The sequence below is a fragment of the Bubalus bubalis genome, chromosome 5 (genome assembly GCF_019923935.1).
Source record: "Bubalus bubalis isolate 160015118507 breed Murrah chromosome 5, NDDB_SH_1, whole genome shotgun sequence".
Taxonomy (NCBI): Eukaryota; Metazoa; Chordata; class Mammalia; order Artiodactyla; family Bovidae; genus Bubalus; species Bubalus bubalis.
In genome coordinates, this window is record NC_059161.1 from 106,471,716 (window position 1) to 106,489,707 (window position 17,992).

The following is a 17,992-nucleotide window of genomic DNA, read 5'->3' on the forward strand; positions in this document are numbered from 1 at the left end:
ATCCTGAGTAGAAGTGAGCATCTAACAGAAAGGAAACATAAAAACACTCCCCTCCCAAGAGATGTGATCACACCTTCACATTTGTAACTGTCTGTTTCCTCCTTGTAAGTTAAACTGTATATCTTGGGTGGAGAAAGAGGGGGCCGAAGGGGGGCGTTTTCAGAATCTTGGAGAGCAGAGGATTAAACCAGATGACCTTTCAGCCCTGAAATCCCACTCTTCGATTGAACGTCTTCTGGTCTCCTGTCCACCACACAGATACACCTGTCCGCAGTAGATACTGACCCACACAGGGGAGCTGGGCCTGTGTCAGTCACTGACTGGGGTGGGAAAGCTCCCCTTTCCCCACCCTCTACCCACCACTCCCGCTCCCCGCCCAGCCCCACCCATGGACCAAAGCCTGTTTCCCTGCTGCTGGGAGCGCCCTCTGCTGGTTCCCTGCTCCATCAGCCCTGCCTCATCAAACCTTGATACCTAACCCTAACCCCAAAATCAAAACTTGAGACCTTAAGCAAAGGCCATTAAATGTCATTAAATTCATTTTTTTTTTTTGATTTTCATTTGTGGATGCTGTGACTCGGATTGGAGGAAATGACTGGCCCAGGGTCACACGCTGGACTAGAGCCCAGGGCTGCTATGCTCTTGGCCGTGGAGCTCATGTGTTCCTCCAGTCATGGAGCACGGCTGCTACCATCACGCACACTCTCCACTCCAGCCAGCCTCCCAAGGCGGGCTCTCTGGGCTGCTGCTCCAGGTGGAGCAACCTGAGGCCAGGGTCCAGGGCAGGGCTTCCTTCTGTTCCTGGGGAGGACATACGAGGTAACGGCCCTGTAGCTGTGAACTCCTTCGGATCCCTGGGGACAGGAGTCTCCCCCTCCGGCTCCTTCACTAAGTCACTTGCTGTGTGAATCAAGCTGAGTCACTTCACCACCTGAGCCTCAGTTTCTTCATCTGTAAAATGGGCGTGCTGCCCCCAAAGACCTAAATGAGGATTGTTTCAAAGAACATGTGCAAGGTAACTGCCGTTCTGTTCACATTCACTCTCTTCCTATTTTCAGAGTGTTGTTTTCAACGAAGACCAAAAGCCAGAAGAGAAGAGAGCTGAGGACTATGGGCAGCAAGAGGCAGACCTGTTACTACTAGCTGTGTGCCCTTGGGCAGGTCACTGGACTTCTCTGAATCTCCATTTCCTCATCTAGAAACTACAAGGTAATGAACATATGTTCCTCCTAGGGCCGTTGTGAAGATTAAGGTCTGCCTTACGTCTCTGGAAAGAAGGGGAGGGAGGAGGAGAACACAAACGAAGAACATGACAAATGAGCACTCGGAAGATGTCCCCGTCCACACTCCCTTCCCACGTGCCCTTGTCAAACTGAATTTCTTTCCAGTCGTTTGAGCGTGCCCCACTTCCTCTCAACTCCAGGCCCCTTCATGGGCCTTCCTTCGGCCTGGAACACCCCAGCTGCTGCTCTGTCACTCCACAAGGCCTGACCCCCTCCTCTCCTTCATGTCCCCTCATAGGTTCCTTCCTGGGAATCTTCCCCGACTCTCCTGCCAGTCTCGGGGCCTCACCGGCAGCCCCCATACCCTGCACTTCTCCCATCAAACAGGCCACCTGTGTTCCCCTGCCTTTTGCTTCCCTGTACTCCCCCTCTGTGCTCTGAGAGCCTGCACTTTGCTGTATCCCCAGGGCCTCACCCTGTGGCCCGCACATAGTAGGTGTTTGGTAAGCACTAGTGTTTGATCATGGAGAAGGCAGTGGCACCCCACTCCAGCACTCTTGCCTGGAAAATCCCATGGACAGAAGAGCTTGGTAGGCTGCAGTCCATGGGGTCACTAGGAGTCAGACCTGACTGAGCAACTTCACTTTCACTTTTCACTTTCATCATTGGAAAAGGAAATGGCAACCCACTCCAGTGTTCTGGCCTGGAGAGTCCCAGGGACGGGGGAGCCTGGTGGGCTGCCGTCTATGGGGTCGCACAGAGTTGGACACAACTGAAGCGACTTAGCAGCAGCAGCAGTGTTTGGTCATCACTAGTCAAGCGCATGAGTGTTGCAGACCCTGAATCAAACTCACGTGAAAGATGGAAAACTCTTTCCATCTTGCCCAGCCCCCACCCCTTTGCAGCCTGGGCCTCTCCAGCACCCCTTCATCTCCCCTTCCCTTGGCTGTCTGCCACACCCACGCCGCTATCTCCCACCAGCAGAGCAAAGTGGAGAAGGCGTCATCATTCATCAGGGCACATTCCAAGCAGAGGACTCACAGACCCTGTGTTTGGGATCCAGAGCACTCTGAGTTTTCAGTCTGCTCAGACGTGGGGACAGATGGCTGGACAGTGGACAGCTGGGCAGGGAGGGTAGGCAGCTTGGCAGGATGGAAATAGCAGTGAACTAAGCATTGGAAGTCCTGGGCTCAGCGTATCTGTTCCACGAGTTTGCTACACGCATTGGTCTGAGCACTGTGGGTGCCAGCAACAGAAACTGACAGACTTACACAGGAAAGGTGCTTGTCAGAAGGCTTTGGGGTGTGACACAGGATGACAGGTAACTGACCTCTGGTCTTGGGCCGTCCCTGCGGCAAGGGACTGGCAGAGCACCTGGGGAAGAGAGAGGCAACTCCCGAAAGGGAATCGGGATTTTTAAGTGCCTGAAAACAGTTGTTCACACCCTTTTTGACCTGAGGCAAGTACTGAATCTCCCTTGCCTTGGTTTCTCTTTGGGGATATCCTAAAGCCAGCCTCTCTCCTCCATTCACATCTCGTGTGCTTTGTCCAGATAAAACTTTCTGCCCTGGCCCCAGATGACATCTCTCCCCATCCGGACATTAGGGGATGGTGATGAGAAGGTGACTGAGCACCTATGTGCTTCCCTGCCACCGCCCTGGGAAGGAAGGCGAGGTCGCTCCACCTGTCCACTCTAAAGCACGTGGCTCATTTGCAGGAGGCGGTCAGCCTGGTTCTCCATGAAGCAAGCATGTCCTCTGCCCCTACACACTGAAGTGCTGATGAGAACCTGGGTGGCATTCTGGGTCCCTTTCTGGCCATGATATGGCCGTCTTCTCCAGGTTGGGAAGCTCCTGGCCAGGTTCTGCCCACCCAGAACCCTCAAAACCACTACCCCTAAGACCCTGCCACTGCCTTCCGTCTGACCTTTAATGTGGACATCAACTGGCTTGGGCCCTAAACACCTGGGATGCAGAGGTGGCCGATGGGGTGAATGTGCTCTCAAGTCACTGCTCGGGGAGGCAGGTGCACAAACAGCTAACTACAGCAGCAGAACAAAGTCAGAGGCAGAGAGGAGTAAGAGCCAGTGTCGGGTGGGAGCGGAGATGGGAGAGCTTAATTCTTCCCTGGAGATCAGGAGGTGCTTCATGAAAGAGGTGATGGGGAGAATTAGTAAAATTTGACAGGAGGGGGGAAAGAAACATCAGGCCAAGGTAACAGCATGAACAGAGGCCTGGAAGTCGGAGTGGGCAGGTTTGGTCCTGAGGACATGGCCGTGTAGTGGGATTCAAGCTTTGGGAGGGAGGTGTCTAGAGCCTAGAGCCATTGTCCCCAACCTTCTTAGCGCCAGGGATCAGTTTCATGGAAGACAGTTTCTCCACGGATGGGGGCGGGGGTGGTGTTGGGATGAGTCAAGCAGATTACGGTTATTGTGCACTTTATTTCTATTTATTCTTTATTTCTACGTATTCTTTATTCATCTGCTTCACCTCAGATCATCAGGCATTAGATCCCAAATGTTGGAGACCCCTGCTCTAGCGAGCCCGGGGAGCCCCAGGAGCCGGAAACCCAACGTAGAGGGCATATCTGCCTGGGGTTGGGTGAGGGGGTTCCTAGGGGCTCAGCCTCCCACCCAGAGATGCTGGCTTCAGCATCCCAGCTCCTCCTCACCCACCTGGGAGGAGAGTGCAGACTCCTCTGCCTCCCTCCCCAAACCTGTCAGCTGTTTCTCTGCCTGCATCCTGGGCAAAGCTGACATCCACTCCAGGATGTCTCCTAAGAGCACCCATGCATCCACCTTCCCACCCTCCAGGCAGAGGTGATATGCCCACAGTCCCTCCCAGGCAGGCCTCTGTTAGCACCCTTCACCCAGTCCCCAGTGTTACCTGATCTGTCTCCCCCATCGGCCACGAGCTCCTGGAAGATAAGGTGGGCTGGTCCAGGCTGAGTCTCCAGCACCCCGCCAGGGGCACCAGTGCCTTCAAACATGAATGGACGAAGACACTGATGACAGTTAAGGTTCCAGGAGCCTAGGATCTAGGGGTGAAGCCTAGGGATGAAGCCTCGGGTCCAGATTGAAAGAGGATTGCCCAAAGTCGTTAAGCAAGTGGGGAGCGGAGTTTAAAAGGTAAGTTTGGATCATAGCAGCACTATTCACAACACCCAAAAGGTGGAAGCAGTCCAGAAGTCCATCAGATGATGGATGGGTGAAATGTAGTTTGCCCGTGGAGCAATATTAACCAGCTGTTAAAGGAAATTAAGTACTGACGCATGCTAGAGCGGGGATGAACCTAGAAAATGTTACGCTGAGTGAAAGGATCCAGACACAAAAGGCTACAATATTGTAAGATTCCATTTAGTTGAAATACACAGAACAGGCAAATCTGTGAGAAACAGGAAGAGGATTAGTGGTTGCCAGAGGCTGAGGGAGGGGAGGATGGGAGGGACTCCTTAAGGGGTCCCGGCTTTTCTTTTGGGGGTGATGAAACTCTTCTGGAACTAGATGATGGTGGTGGTTTCACATTATGGATGTAATAAGTACCCTGGAACCGTATGTTTTCAGTTCAGTTCAGTCGCTCAGTCGTGTCCGACTCTTTGTGACCCCATGAACAGCAGCACACCAGGCCTCCCTGTCCATCACCAACTCCCGGATTCTACCCAAATTCTTGTCCATCGAGTCAGTGATGCCATCCAACCATTTCATCCTCTGTCGTCCCCTTCTCCTCCTGCCCTCAATCTTTCCCAGCATCAGAGTCTTTTCCAATGAGTCAACTCTTCGCATGAGGTGGCCAAAATATTGGAGTTTCAGCTTCAGCATCAGTCCTTCCAAAGAACACCCAGGACTGATCTCCCTTAGGATGGACTGGTTGGATCTCCTTGCAGTCCAAGGGGCTCTCAAGTGTCTTCTCCAATACCACAGTTCAAAAGCATCAATTCTTTGGCGCTCAGCTTTCTTCATAGTTCAACTCTCACATCCATACATGACTACTGGAAAAACCATAGCCTTGACTAGACGAACCTTTGTTGGCAAAGTAATGTCTCTGCTTTTTAATATGCTGTCTAGGCTGGTCATAACTTTTCTTCCAAGGAGTACGCGTCTTTTAATTTCATGGCTGCAATCACCATCTGCAGCAATCTTGGAGCCCAGAAAAATAAAGTCAGCCACTGTTTCCACTGTTTCCCCATCTATTTGCCATGACGTGATGGGACCAGATGCCATGATCTTAGTTTTCTGAATGTTGAGCTTTAAGCCAACTTTTTCACTCTCCTCTTTCACTTTCATCAAGAGGCTCTTTAGTTCTTCTTCACTTTCTGCCATAAGGGTGGTGTCATCTGCATATCTGAGGTTATTAATATTTCTCCTGGCAATCTTGATTCCAGCTTGTGCTTCCTCCAGCCCAGAATTTCTCATGATTTGAAATGGTTTAAATAGTGAATTTTATGTTATGTGAATTTTACCCCAAATGTAGTTTGGGACCAGATCAGGTAACCACCAACTGGGTCTAATGTCTGTTCCTCAAACTTATGCCACTAATCACCCTTCCTACAACAGACCTCCTCAGCCCAGGGACAGGGGAGCCTGTGGCACCTCTTGGTTCAAGGGAAGCCCCACCCAGGTGGCAGGATTTCTGTTCAAGTGCCTCTGCTGTGTCCTGGCCTACATCACTTCCCCAGCCTGTTGATCAACTACTTCCAGTTAATGCCAAATACGCTATCCATCTCGAGCCTCTGGGGTGCTCCCCTGTTTCTGTTTGTACCATGAAAGAAGTTCTTTTCCTTGTGATTCCCTCATCCACCTATAAACATCCTTTAAGAACCAGCTCCTATATTCCCCTTGCCGAAGACATCCCCTCCACCCCCACCATAAGCTGAGCTCCCCAAGGTATCATGTGCATGCAGTCTATTAAAGCTGGTGTGGGAGCAATCGTGTTTGCTTGTGTGTCTCCCCAGAAGACTGGGAGTTGTGGGGGGAAGGGCCTGGCATGTTTGTCACTGTGTTCCTAGTTCTGCTGCCTTGCTCCCCGAAGCTGCTCAGTGAGCGCTTGTTGAATGGGGCAGTGGCTTTGGAAAGGTTCTTTCCCCTCCCACACATTCTCCATCGGTGAGGGAGGGACAGGCCGGGTGATCTCCTAGTCCCTTTATCTTGGGGGTTCTCTGGTTTCTAAGAGTAGCAGTGAGGGGCCAGTCCAGCAAGTGGCTGCCTGTGGTCACAGGCCAGTTTTCTTCTCCTGTGTCCCCAGCTGGTTGAAGTGGATAAAGGAAGAGAGGGAGCCTGCAGTAATGCACAGCAAGCAGCTATTTCTGCTCTTGGCTGGGAGGAAGGAGGACAGTGCCCAGAGACTGGGCTTCTCGAGTCAGCCTGAATGCACCAGCTCTTCCCTTTGGAAATCTAATTCAAACCCTCCCCTGAACAGCCTCAACATGCAGGTTTTGGCGAGGTTGCCTGGAGTCCTTCGACTGCAGGGCCCAGAGCAGGCTCTTGCTTCATTGTCCTCTCCAGATGAGAGGTGCTACTCTTTCTGCTTTCCTGATGATGAAATTAGTCATTTTCTAGGAAGCTTATTTATAGAGTCCGCTGCACACATGCAGGGCTGAGCTATTCTGAACACGACTTGGGGCCTGGGAGGCTTGAGGTGTGAAAGCAGCTGTGAGTCATCATGGGTCCTATTGCAGAGGTATCTGGATATACCTGGGTTACCTTTTTGCACTGAGCCAAGGCTCAGACCTCTGGGGCTACCCTCCAGCCGGGGCGCTCTTCAAGGTAAAGAAAGCAAAAGCTCTGGATCAGGAGGTTGGGGGTCAGGGTTCTCCATCCCCATCCGCTGGCTACCCACGCGGCACATAACCTGGGGCCAGGCAGACTCCCTTCTGTGCCTCCGTTTCCTCCTCTGCTAAATGAAAGGGCTTCCAGCTCTGTGATACTGGTCTGCTGTGGACTGCAGCAGGGGAGGAGGGTTCCAAGTGCCTTCACGAAGGTCTGCTTTCCAAAGGCAGCTCAGATAATGGCCATGTTTGAGAGGCCTGAGGTTTTTTCCCAGAAGGTCAGGGCCACGTTCACTTCTTCACCGAGTGTTTGTTTATGCATTGAACACCCGCTACGGAGCAGGCACCAAGCAAGACTTTGAAGCTACAGTGATAAATGAAACCCAAATGGTGGTCCCTGCCCTCATGTCACTTATAATCCAATGTTAGTCAAATAATGGCATAAAGCAAAATAAAATTTCAAACTTTGTCAAAGGCTATGAGTAAAAACTAATGGGAAGTAGACCTTGGGGGCCGGGGGGTGGGGGGTGGGGAGCTCTCCAGGCAGGGAGAAAAGCATGAGCAAAGGCACTGTGCAGAAAAAAGCCTGCCCTGATGTAGCTAGAGTGCAGAGGTTAAAAAGGAAAGAGGCATGAAATAAGGCTGGAGGGATGAATGGAGGACAGAATGTTCAAGATCTGGTAAGCCACATCTAAGGATTATTGTCTTTGTTTTGAGTGTAATAGGACGCCATTCAAGTATTTTTTAAAAGAAGCAAGTTATGTGGTAAGTGTGAAAGAGCTGATTCTCGCTCAGGCCAGCCCTATCCAGTCGTGCAGGTTGTAAACTGCACAACCTACGAAGCCATATATATTAGAGAATGTTTCGGAGGCCAGCCTGAGTGGATGCCAGAGACCAGTTAAAAGACCGCCTCAGGAATCTAGGCAAGAGATGCTGCCCTGGACCAAGATGTAGGTGGCAGAGAGTGGGGAACAGTGGAGAGACTCCAGAGACATTTAAAGGGCCTTGAAGATAGCACTCATCTCTCTGCAGGAGAGCCAGGCCCTGGGGTTTGGGATTCTCAGAGATCGTGCCAGCTGGAGTGAGGAAAGAGTAAAACAGTTGCCAGTTGAGAGCAGAAGATGTCAGAATCAAAAGGGGCATCCTTACCCCGACCTCTGTGCCCGTCACTGTTTCAAGGTTGCAGTTGGGCCTGGAGTCGGCCTCAGGACCAGTCTAAGAGTCAGGATTGCAGGGCTAGTAGGTGGAGAGGCAGCTGACCTCCTGAACTTCTTGGAAGTACTATGATAGCAAGGGTAGATTAAAGTTTCTTCTGGCTGCCAGTTTCAGAAATCAAATCCCACCATCTTAAGCTAAAATATTGGAATGTATTGGAAGGATCAAAATCACCATAGACAGTAACTGCAGCCGTGAAATTAAAAGATGCTCCTTGGAAGAATAGCTATGACAAACCTAAACAGCATATTAAAAAGCAGAGACATTACTTTGCCAACAAAGCTCTGTCTAGTCAAAGCTATGTTTTTTCCAGTGGTCATGTACGGATGTGAGAGCTGAACTATAAAGAAGGCCGAGGGCTGAAGAATTGATGCTTTCAAACTGTGGTGCTAGAGAAGACTCTTGAGAGTCCCTTGGACTGTGAGGAAATCCAACCAGTCAATCCTAAAGGAGATCAACCCTGAATATCCATTGAAAGGACTGATGCTGAAGCTCCAATACATTTGGCCACCTGATGAGAAGAGCTGACTCACTGGAAAATACCCTGATGCTGGGAAGATAGAAGGCAGGAGGAGAATGGGGCGGCAGAGGATGAGTTGGTTGGATGGCATCACCGACTCAAAGGACATAAGTTTGAGCAAGCTCTGGGAGGTGGTAAAGGACAGGAAAGCCTGGTGTGCTGCAGTCCATGGGGTCGCAAAGAGTCAGACACGACTGAGTCAGACACGACTGAGTGACTGAACAACAGCAATTGGAAGAATCCTGGGGCATCTGATGGTCTTAACAGGCATGTTGCTCAGTCAAGGTTCAGGATGGGCCGGAATGCAGCAGCTTCTATGGCCTCAGCAACAGATGTTTCTGGACCCTCTCTCCAGGGCACTGTGGCTACAATGGTTCAGCCCTCAGAATATATTTGAAAAGTGCAGGGGAGAGGTTCTGATTGTCCCAGGCTGGTGGGCTTGTCCAGCCGTGGATCAGTCAGCTGCTGCTAGGGGTCGGACCAAGGGCAGGCAGAGCCCCTGGAGCCCACGCTGTGCAGCAGGCCCTTCCCAAAGCAGGGGAAGCCCTGAGAACAGAGCAGTCACTCAGGATATGTCAGACGACACAAACTTCCTGAAAAATGAAAGTGAAAAGGGAAAGTCGTGTCCAGCTCTCTGCGACTCCATGAACTGTAGCCTACCAGGCAACTCTGTCCATGGGATTCTCCAGGCAAGAATACTAGAGTGGGTCACCATTCCCTTCTCTGGGGCATCTTCCTAACCCAGAAGATACCCAGACGGTATCTTCTTTACCGTCTGAGTCACCAGGGAAGCCAGAACCCACCTGGGGTCTGGCTAATCTCCAGCAAACTTTTTCCAGCTTACTGGGTAAAGGAGAAACTCTAGACCCCAGCCTAGTCCTGAAAGGTACCCTGATAAAGAAGGTTTTCTGATTTCAAAAGGAAATAGAACATTTAGAATATGTCTAAAAGTAGACAGCTACTTTTTCTAGCTATTTCTAGAGAAGAGTTTTGCATACCACTTTGTACTGCCTGAGCCACAGGAAATGGGCAGGGCATGGGGGAGGGCTGGACACAGACTATATGTCACCCAGATCCCTCTTGACCACTCAGGGTTCAAACCCACAGAAACTCGGAGGCAGAATGGCACAGCAGTGCAAATGTGAACCTGGAGTCCTAGACTGTAATTTCATACCCCGCTCTATCCAAAGGTGCTGTGTGACCTGAGGCAGGATACTTAATTTCTCTGAGCCAAGTGGAATGATCCCTAATTCATGGGGTCCTAGTGAAGACTCAGTGTGATAAAGTTTGTGAAGTGCTTTGCATGAAGTAAGCCCTCCTTCTATGGTGGAGATACGGTGCTGATGGTGGTTTTAGTGATGCTGCTGCTGGTTACTCCACGTGGAAGACACCTGCAAAACTCTGCCCCTGCCTCTCCAGCTTGACCCCTCCGTAGGTTGGTCTTTTCCTCAGGTCCCCCTAATGGGACAGGGTTATTCCAAAGGACCCAGTGCAGAAAAAGGAAGGCTTTTCCTCTTTGCTCAGGGTTTTGTCTTGATCCTCATTCATCAACAGCCTCACCTCCCATTTTTCGTCCTGCTGCAGGAGTGAGAGCGAGAGAACCACACTGCTGATGACTCCGAGGGAGGGGCCCTGGACATGTGCTGCAGCGAGAGGCTGCCCGGTGAGTCTTCCCAGCACCCAGGTGCTCCCAGAGCTCTGAACGGAGGCAGAGAGTCCCCAAGGACCCTGGGGCTGGAGGAGAACCTGGGTGGCTGTGAATCAGCTCGAGAGGAGTGACTTGGCTGGTCTGTAGGTCTTCGTTTCAGTGAAGATTTGTTTTGCGAATCCCTGATGTCTTTCTGATACCATTTGGAGCTGCTCTAGACTCAGCTGGAGGGAAGAGCAGGCAGCTGAAGGTGTGTGGGGAGGGTGGCGAGACGGGTGGAGAGCTAGGGAGCCCAGACTTGACTGGGACATGACCACTGGCCAGTGGTATACTGGGCAGACTTCGAAAGGTAAGATGAGGAAACACAGCCTCACCGTGGCAAGAATCAAGGGTAGGGGGACGATGTGGAGAAACTCCTTGACAGGGCTGGGGAGAAGCCTGGCTGTGAATGTCCAGTTATACTGCCTGAGTCCCATTGACTGCTCTTGCGCGGAGTGTGAACCGTGGCCATTGCTGTCTCCGTAGAGGTATTACCAAGGCACTCCTGCCCATGAGATGGCAGCCCATCCCAGTTAGAGACCAGATACCTAAGTCATGATAAATCGCTTTGGAAGGAAGGAAGGAAGGAAGGAGGGTGGAGGAAGTTATTTTGTGTGCTTTTACCTTTTATGAAAGTTTTTATTGATTTTTCCCTCCTAATAACAAATATCCATTGTAGAAATATTAGAAAATAAAGACAAGTTAAAAAAAAAAAAAGGAAAAGAAAAATCACCATAATCCTGTCACACCGCATACATTTTCATATTTCCTTTTCCAAAAGTGTTAGTGTTAATTACTCAATCATGTCCTACTCTGCAACCCCATGGACTAGCCCACCAGGCTCCTCTGCCCATGGGATTTTTCCAGGCAAGAGTACTGGAGTGGATTGCCATTTCCTCCTTCAGCAGAACTTCCCGATCGAACCCAGGTTTCCTGCATTGCAGGTGAATTATTTATCACCTGAGCCACCAGGGAAGCTCCTCCCTTGCCAGACCTCTTTGTTAAGGAAAAATCAACAGCTTTTGAATTCTAATTTTGAAGTCCCAGACCTGTTCAGTTCAGCTCAGTCGTGTCCAACTCTTTTCGACCCCATGGACAGCAGCACACCAGGCCTCCCTGTCCATCACCAACTCCTGGAGTTTACTCAAACTCATGTCCATCAAGTCATCCAACCATCTCATCCCCTGTTGTCCCCTTCTCCTCCCGCCTTCAATCTTTCCCAGCGTCAGGGTCTTTTCAAATGAGTCAGCTCTTCGCATCAGGTGGCCAAAGTATTGGAGCTTCAGCTTCAGCATCAGTCCTTCCAATGAACACCCAGGACTGATCTTCTTTAGGATGGACTGGTTGGATCTCCTTGCAGTCCAAGGGACTCTCAAGAGTCTTCTCCAACACCACAGTTCAAAAGCATCAATTCTTCGGCACTCAGTTCAGACCTGTAGCTTGTCAGAAACCTCATGATTGGCAAGGAAGCTTAGAGTATTGAGTCTTCAGCGACCCTCTTTAAGAAAGACACAGAAAATAACGAGGTGTGACTCTAAAGCGATGACTGTTTGTCTTTTTAATTTATTTATTTTAGTTGGAGGCTAATTACTTTACAATATTGTAGTGGGTTTTGCCATACATTGATATGAATCAACCATGGGTTTACATGTGTTCCCCATCCTGAACCCCACTCCCACCTCCCTCCCCATCCCATCCCTCTGGGTCATCCCAGTGCACCAGCTCTGAGCACCCTGTCTCATGCATCGAACCTGAACTGGCAATCTGTTTCATATATGATAATATACATGTTTCAATGCTGAGAGAATAGCGATGACTGTTTAAGCAGTTGTTTTATTCACACTAGGAGCCGGGACCCCAGTAACTGAGGAAGCTCCTCCGGCCTCCTAATGAGCATTTGGCCCTTTGACGTAATTCATACCTTGTCCAGTAGGGGGTGCCATTGCTCAAAACACTTTTGATGGCCTGATGGACGTGAGTCTCAGTAAACTCCGGGAGTTGGTGATGGACAGGGAGGCCTGGCCTGCTGTGATTCATGGGGTCGCAAAGAGTCGGACACTACTGAGTGACTGATCTGATCTGATCTGATCTAAAGTAGGCTAGGACTTCCCTGGTGGCTCAGATGGTAAAGCGTCTGTCTACAATGCGGGAGACCTGGGTTCGATCCCTGGGTCGGGAAGATTCCATGGAGAAGGAAATGGCAACCCACTCCAGTACTCTTGCCTAGAAAATCCCATGGACGGAGGAGCCTGGTGCAGGCTACTGCCCATGGGGTCAGACATGACTGAGCGACTTCACGTTCACGTTTAAGGTAGGCTAGGATGGATGCCATCGCACCAGAGTCCTTGTGGGAACCCAAAACAGCTATCTTGAGGGAAAAAATTCTCCAAAGGGCTATGAGAGCTGTCTACAAACATCTGAAAGGCTGTCTTGTGAAGGGGACAGCATATCCATTCTGTATGTCTCAGAAAGAGGGCATAAATCCAATACATAAAAATTTTAAAAAGAGACCTTGTTGGCCCACAGGATACAGAACTTTCTTTTTGACTCTAAAAGAAATCTGGTCCCGGAACTTGATAATTCAAGACAAAATGAGTGTTCCGTCACTCGAGGTATTTAAGTATTGTCTGGATAGACGTTGGAAATTTCCGCAAAGGGTGGGAGGTCGAGATGACATCACAGTCCTTTCAACTATTAAACAGTTCTGTGATTCAGATATGAGTCATAGAATTCAGAGATGATTCTACAAACAGGGATGGCCCCACTGGCTAGAAAAAAATCTACAGAAAATAGGACATCGTGTATAGGAATCCAGAGTAGCATAGTGTGGAGGAAAGAACTCCGGGTCTGGCCTTAGAATCCGGCTGTTCTGTATACACACTGTGTGATTATGGACAAATCACTTAACCTTGCTGGTCCTCTAGGCCTTTGTTTGTGAATGGAGACAACAGTATGTACATTTAACCTCACCAGGATGAAATAAATGTAATCACACAAGCAGTCATTCCACAAATACTTGTTGAGCACCTACTGTGTGTCAGATGCTATGCTGGGAATATAGTGGAATGTACTAGGAATAACAAGCATAGTCCTTGCCCTGCTTGGAGCTGCTTCTGAAAAATAGCATGAAGCCACTGCAGAGAGGCTGCAGTAATAAGCGTGATGTGTTCCAACCCTCTTTCCCATTCCTCCCCAAAAGCCAACAACCAGCAGAGGATGGAAGGGGAGTAATGATCACCTCCACAGGGCCAGCACATTGCCCTCCTGGTGCCAGGCACTGTACTAAATGCTTTTACATGTAAGCTAGGGGGCGGGGACACCAGCAGGGTATGTGAGGAGTCAGCTCATTCCTAACACTCTACTGGGAGAGAGCGTCAGAGTCCACAGGTAAAGGGCTCGAGCCCACAAGTCCACCCTCCACTTCAGACGCCAGTCACAAGCCCAGGTTGTTACCTGTGCTTTTTGGTGACCCGCTACCAACTGGAGGTTCCAACAACCCCCTCCAACTCAGGATGCCAATTGCAAGTCCTGAAGGTCACCTGTACTTCTGACTTATGATTGGCTCTATATCAGAGGTTCCCACAACACTGCCCTCAGGTTTGCTAGAATGGCTCTCAGAACTCAGAGAAACATTTTTAGATCCCCAATTTATTATAAGAGGATATTAAAGGATGCAGAAGATGACCACCCAGACCGAAGACAGTGTGTCGGGCAGGGTGTCGGTTTCCCTGCTCGGAGGCCCCTTCCTCTCCCAGCACCACTCTCCCCACATCTGTGTAGTCACTGGCCCACAAGCTCTCCAGTCCTGTCCTTTTGGTTGTTTCCTGAGGCTGTATTACATAAACACGATTGATTAAATCGTTGGCCATTGGTGAATGATTCCGTCCCCAGCCTCTCTCTCTTGAGGTCAGGCCTGGGACTAGAAAGTTCCAGTGCTCTAATCACATGGTTCTCCTGGCTACCAGCCCCCATTCTTGGGTGGGATCCAAAAGGCACCTTCCCTGAAGCATTTTCAGGACTAAAGATGTGACCAAATATTATCTCATTGCTCTTCTAGCTCAAGAAATTCCAAAGGTTTTGGAAGATATGAGTTAGGAACTGTGGATAAAGGCCAAGTATATATGAGAAATATATATTTTGGTCATCTGAATGACCAATTATAAATTTCTTATGAATCATAATATAGTAACATATCTCACTCAGTCCTCTCTGCTGCCCTAGGAAGCTCAGTTCAGTTCAGTGGCTCAGTCATGTTCGACTCTCTGTGACCCCATGGACTGCAGCATGCCAGGCTTCCCTGTCCATCACCAACTCCCAAAGTTTGCTCAAACTCATGTTCATCGAGTCAGTGATGCCATCCAACCATCTTATCCTCTGTCGTCCCCTTCTCCTCCTGCCCTCAATCTTTCGCAGCATCAGGGTCTTTTCAAATGAGTCAGTTCTTCACATCAGGTGGCCAAAGTATTGGAGCTTCAGCATCAGTCCTTCCAGTGACTGATTTCCTTAAGGATTGACTGGTTTGGTCTCCTTGCAGTCCAAGGGACTCTCAAGAGTCTTCTCCCACACCACAGTTCAAAAGCATCAGTTCTTTGGCACTCAGCTTTCTTTATAGTCCAACTCTCACATCCATACATGACCACTGGAAAAACCATAGCTTTGACTAGACAGACCTTTGTAGGCAAAGTAATATCTCTGCTTTTTAATATGCTTTCTAGGTTGGTCGTAGCTTTTCTTCCAAGGAGCAAGTGTCTTTTAATTTCATGGCTGCAGTCACTATCTGCAGTGATTTTGGAGCCCCCCAAAATAAAGTCTGCCACTATTGCCCTGGGAAATTAGGTATTATTTCCCTAGGAAATACAATGATTGCCCTAAGAAATCAGACATTATTTGCTATCCCCCATCTCATAGAAGAAAGGGGCTTTCCTGGTGGCTAAGACGATAAAGAATCCTCCTGCAACGCAGGATACCTGGATTCGATCCCTGGGTCCGAAAGATCCCCTGGAAAAGGAAATGGCTACCCACTCCATTATCCTTGGCGGGACAATTTCATGGACAGAGAAGCTTGGTGGGCTACAGTCCATGGGGTCGTAAAGAGTCAGACACAACTGAGCTACTAACGCTTTCAGTTTTCTCATAGAAGAAAGGACCAGGGTCCAGAGAAGTTAGAGAGTCTGTCCAGGTTCATTTAGCTGGTGTTTGGTAGAGGGAGGCTTCATTCCAGGCAGTTTCCTTCCGGAGCCCAGGAGCCACTGCCCCATTCTGTTTCCTTGTCACCATTTAGCCATCATATTCTCCTGGCACCTTGTGGACTGAGGCAGAAATAACTAAGGTGTGTATGTCTCCAGGGAGGCGTTAGGAGGAGTTGGGTGACGTCACTATGCCTGTCTCCATCTGTGCTCTTGCTCTGGGAAGCCTGCCTGCCAGGGTCCAGGCAAGTTATGTGCCCCTCTAGACATCTTGATTGATACTGAAATAACTTTTTGTCTGTTTCCTCCATGGGGCCATGAGCTCTTCAAAGGCAACGGCCTCTCTCTTCCATCCTCCGTGACAGCATTTATTCACTCATCTCTTCATCCGTTTACTCACCATTCATTGACCACCTCCATGTGCCAGGCACTCTGTAAGTACTAGAAAGTCAACAGTGAGCCAACCTGAGAAAATTTTCCACCCTCACAGGACAGGATCGTGAACTAGCTAAGATCAGGCATTCTGAACCCAACCGTGGCCCCACCACCGGGGTGATTGTGGGCAGGCTCCTTAGCCTCTTAGTACCTTCCATTTACAAAAACCGCAAGAATAACATTCACTCCCACATGGAACTGTTGGAGGATGAAATGAATGAATGGAGCTCAAAACAGTGCCTGGAATGTAGTGAGTATTGCATAAACATCTGTGGGACTTCCCTGGTGATCCAGTGGCGAAGAGTCCAGGCTCTCAATGCAAGGGTCCGGGTTTGATCCCTGGTCAGGGAACTATGTCCCACATGCCGAAACTAAAAAAGATTTTACGTGCTGCAGTAAAAATTGAAGATCCTTTGTGCTGCAGCTAAGACCTGGCACAACCAAATAAATACATGTTAAAAAAAAATACATAGGCATTGCTATTAAGGAAAAGATAGACAATAAATAAGGAGAATATATAGTAGGGCAGATGGTGATAGTGCTATGGAGAAATCAAAGCCAAGCAAGGAGGGGTTGGAAAGGACTGTGACTCGGGGGGTGGGGTGGGATGGGGCTTGGCATTATGAATAGAGTAGCCCTGAAACCTGATAAGGAGTAGACTTCCACAGTTTTCATCAGCCAGAACCACTGACCTAAGCCTCCACTTGGACCTAAAAGGAGATGGAGATATACAGGGCCAGAGACTTGGGACGTTGGGCCTTTAGAATGAGCCCACGGGCATGGCAAGCAGTTGCATAACGATGGTGTAAAAATACAGCCCTTGAGTAATCTCTCCCCCTCCCAGCTGTCTTCCCCACTGGGCAAGACTAAGAGGCAAGGCAGAGTGAGGACCAGCCATGCCTGGGTGACTCACTCATTCCTACACATACTGCCAGGCGGGGGCAACACGGCCAACATTCCTGGGGCCACGGTCATCCAGACCTGAGCTGGCGCCAAGCAGGTCATCCAGTCCTCCCAGACTGAGATTTCTGGATGAACACATCATCAGGCATCGCCAACACCTGCAGGCAGCCCACAGCTGCTCCTGGGACAGGCACGCTCGCTCGCATGCCCGGAGGCGTTCCACGCAGGCGCACACGTGCTGGTGTGTGCTCACTTGTCACAGCCTCATGCTCATGTATTCACATGCACGTCATACCCACACTCAGTCCCCTGGGCACATGCAGCTGCCACACCTGCGAGTCTTCTTCCTCTTGCGCACCCAAGACCTCTCAGCTCCACCGCCCTGTCATCCAGCCTTTTCCACTAGAGATGAGCTTAGAGGTGGACACGCTTGCTTGTTCACCGTTTCCTCTTTAGGGCTCTTTCTTTCCTGAAGCCACGCCCCCTTCTCCTGCACGTGCAGATAAGCAGGCTTGTTCCTTCCTTCTGCTTCTCCACCCTGTCCCCAGCCTTCACTGCATACAGTTCCTAGGTACTGTGGTGGACAAGGGCGTGCACACACTCCCCTGTGTGCACATGCAAACATAGGTTTTTTTTTCCAGCGTGCACACACTCTTTTCCACATGCTCACCCTCCTCTTGTACTTCCCCCTCGCTTGCTCACTTCCTTGCTCATTTACTTGCTCACAGTCACCCAAACACACTTATACATGCAAACTCACACTCCCCAACCCCCCTTCTGTGTGTAGGTGTTCACATTTGCGAGGAACGAGGCAAGCCTGCTGATGCTGGGGCCTTGGCTCCTGCCGAATGCACCAGTGCAGGCCTGGCCTGGGACCAGCAGCTTCCTCAGGGCTGTGGGGCAGAGGAAGGAGGTGAATAAGGGGCTTCCCTGGCTTCCCTGGTGGCTCGGTGGTAAAGGATCCACCTGCCGATACAGGAGACATAGGTTCGATCCCTGATCCCAGAGGAGCCCTGATGCCGCAGAGCAGCTAAGCCCATACTCCACAACCATTAAGCCT

At 50.1% G+C, this 17,992-nt stretch overlaps 1 protein-coding gene across 4 annotated transcripts in view; it reads left to right on the forward strand.

The window, feature by feature from the left end:
* Nucleotides 1-17,992, forward strand: part of PTPN5 (protein tyrosine phosphatase non-receptor type 5) — a 58,963-nt gene that overhangs the window by 13,785 nt on the left and 27,186 nt on the right. For all 4 annotated transcript variants that reach the window (XM_044943494.2, XM_045165818.1, XM_025286300.3 and 1 more), the window contains exons 2-3: nt 1,059-1,209; nt 10,306-10,384. In XM_044943494.2, the coding sequence (XP_044799429.2) occupies nt 10,360-10,384 (25 nt within the window). In that variant the 5' untranslated portion in view covers nt 1,059-1,209; nt 10,306-10,359. The remainder of the gene's footprint in view (nt 1-1,058; nt 1,210-10,305; nt 10,385-17,992) is intronic.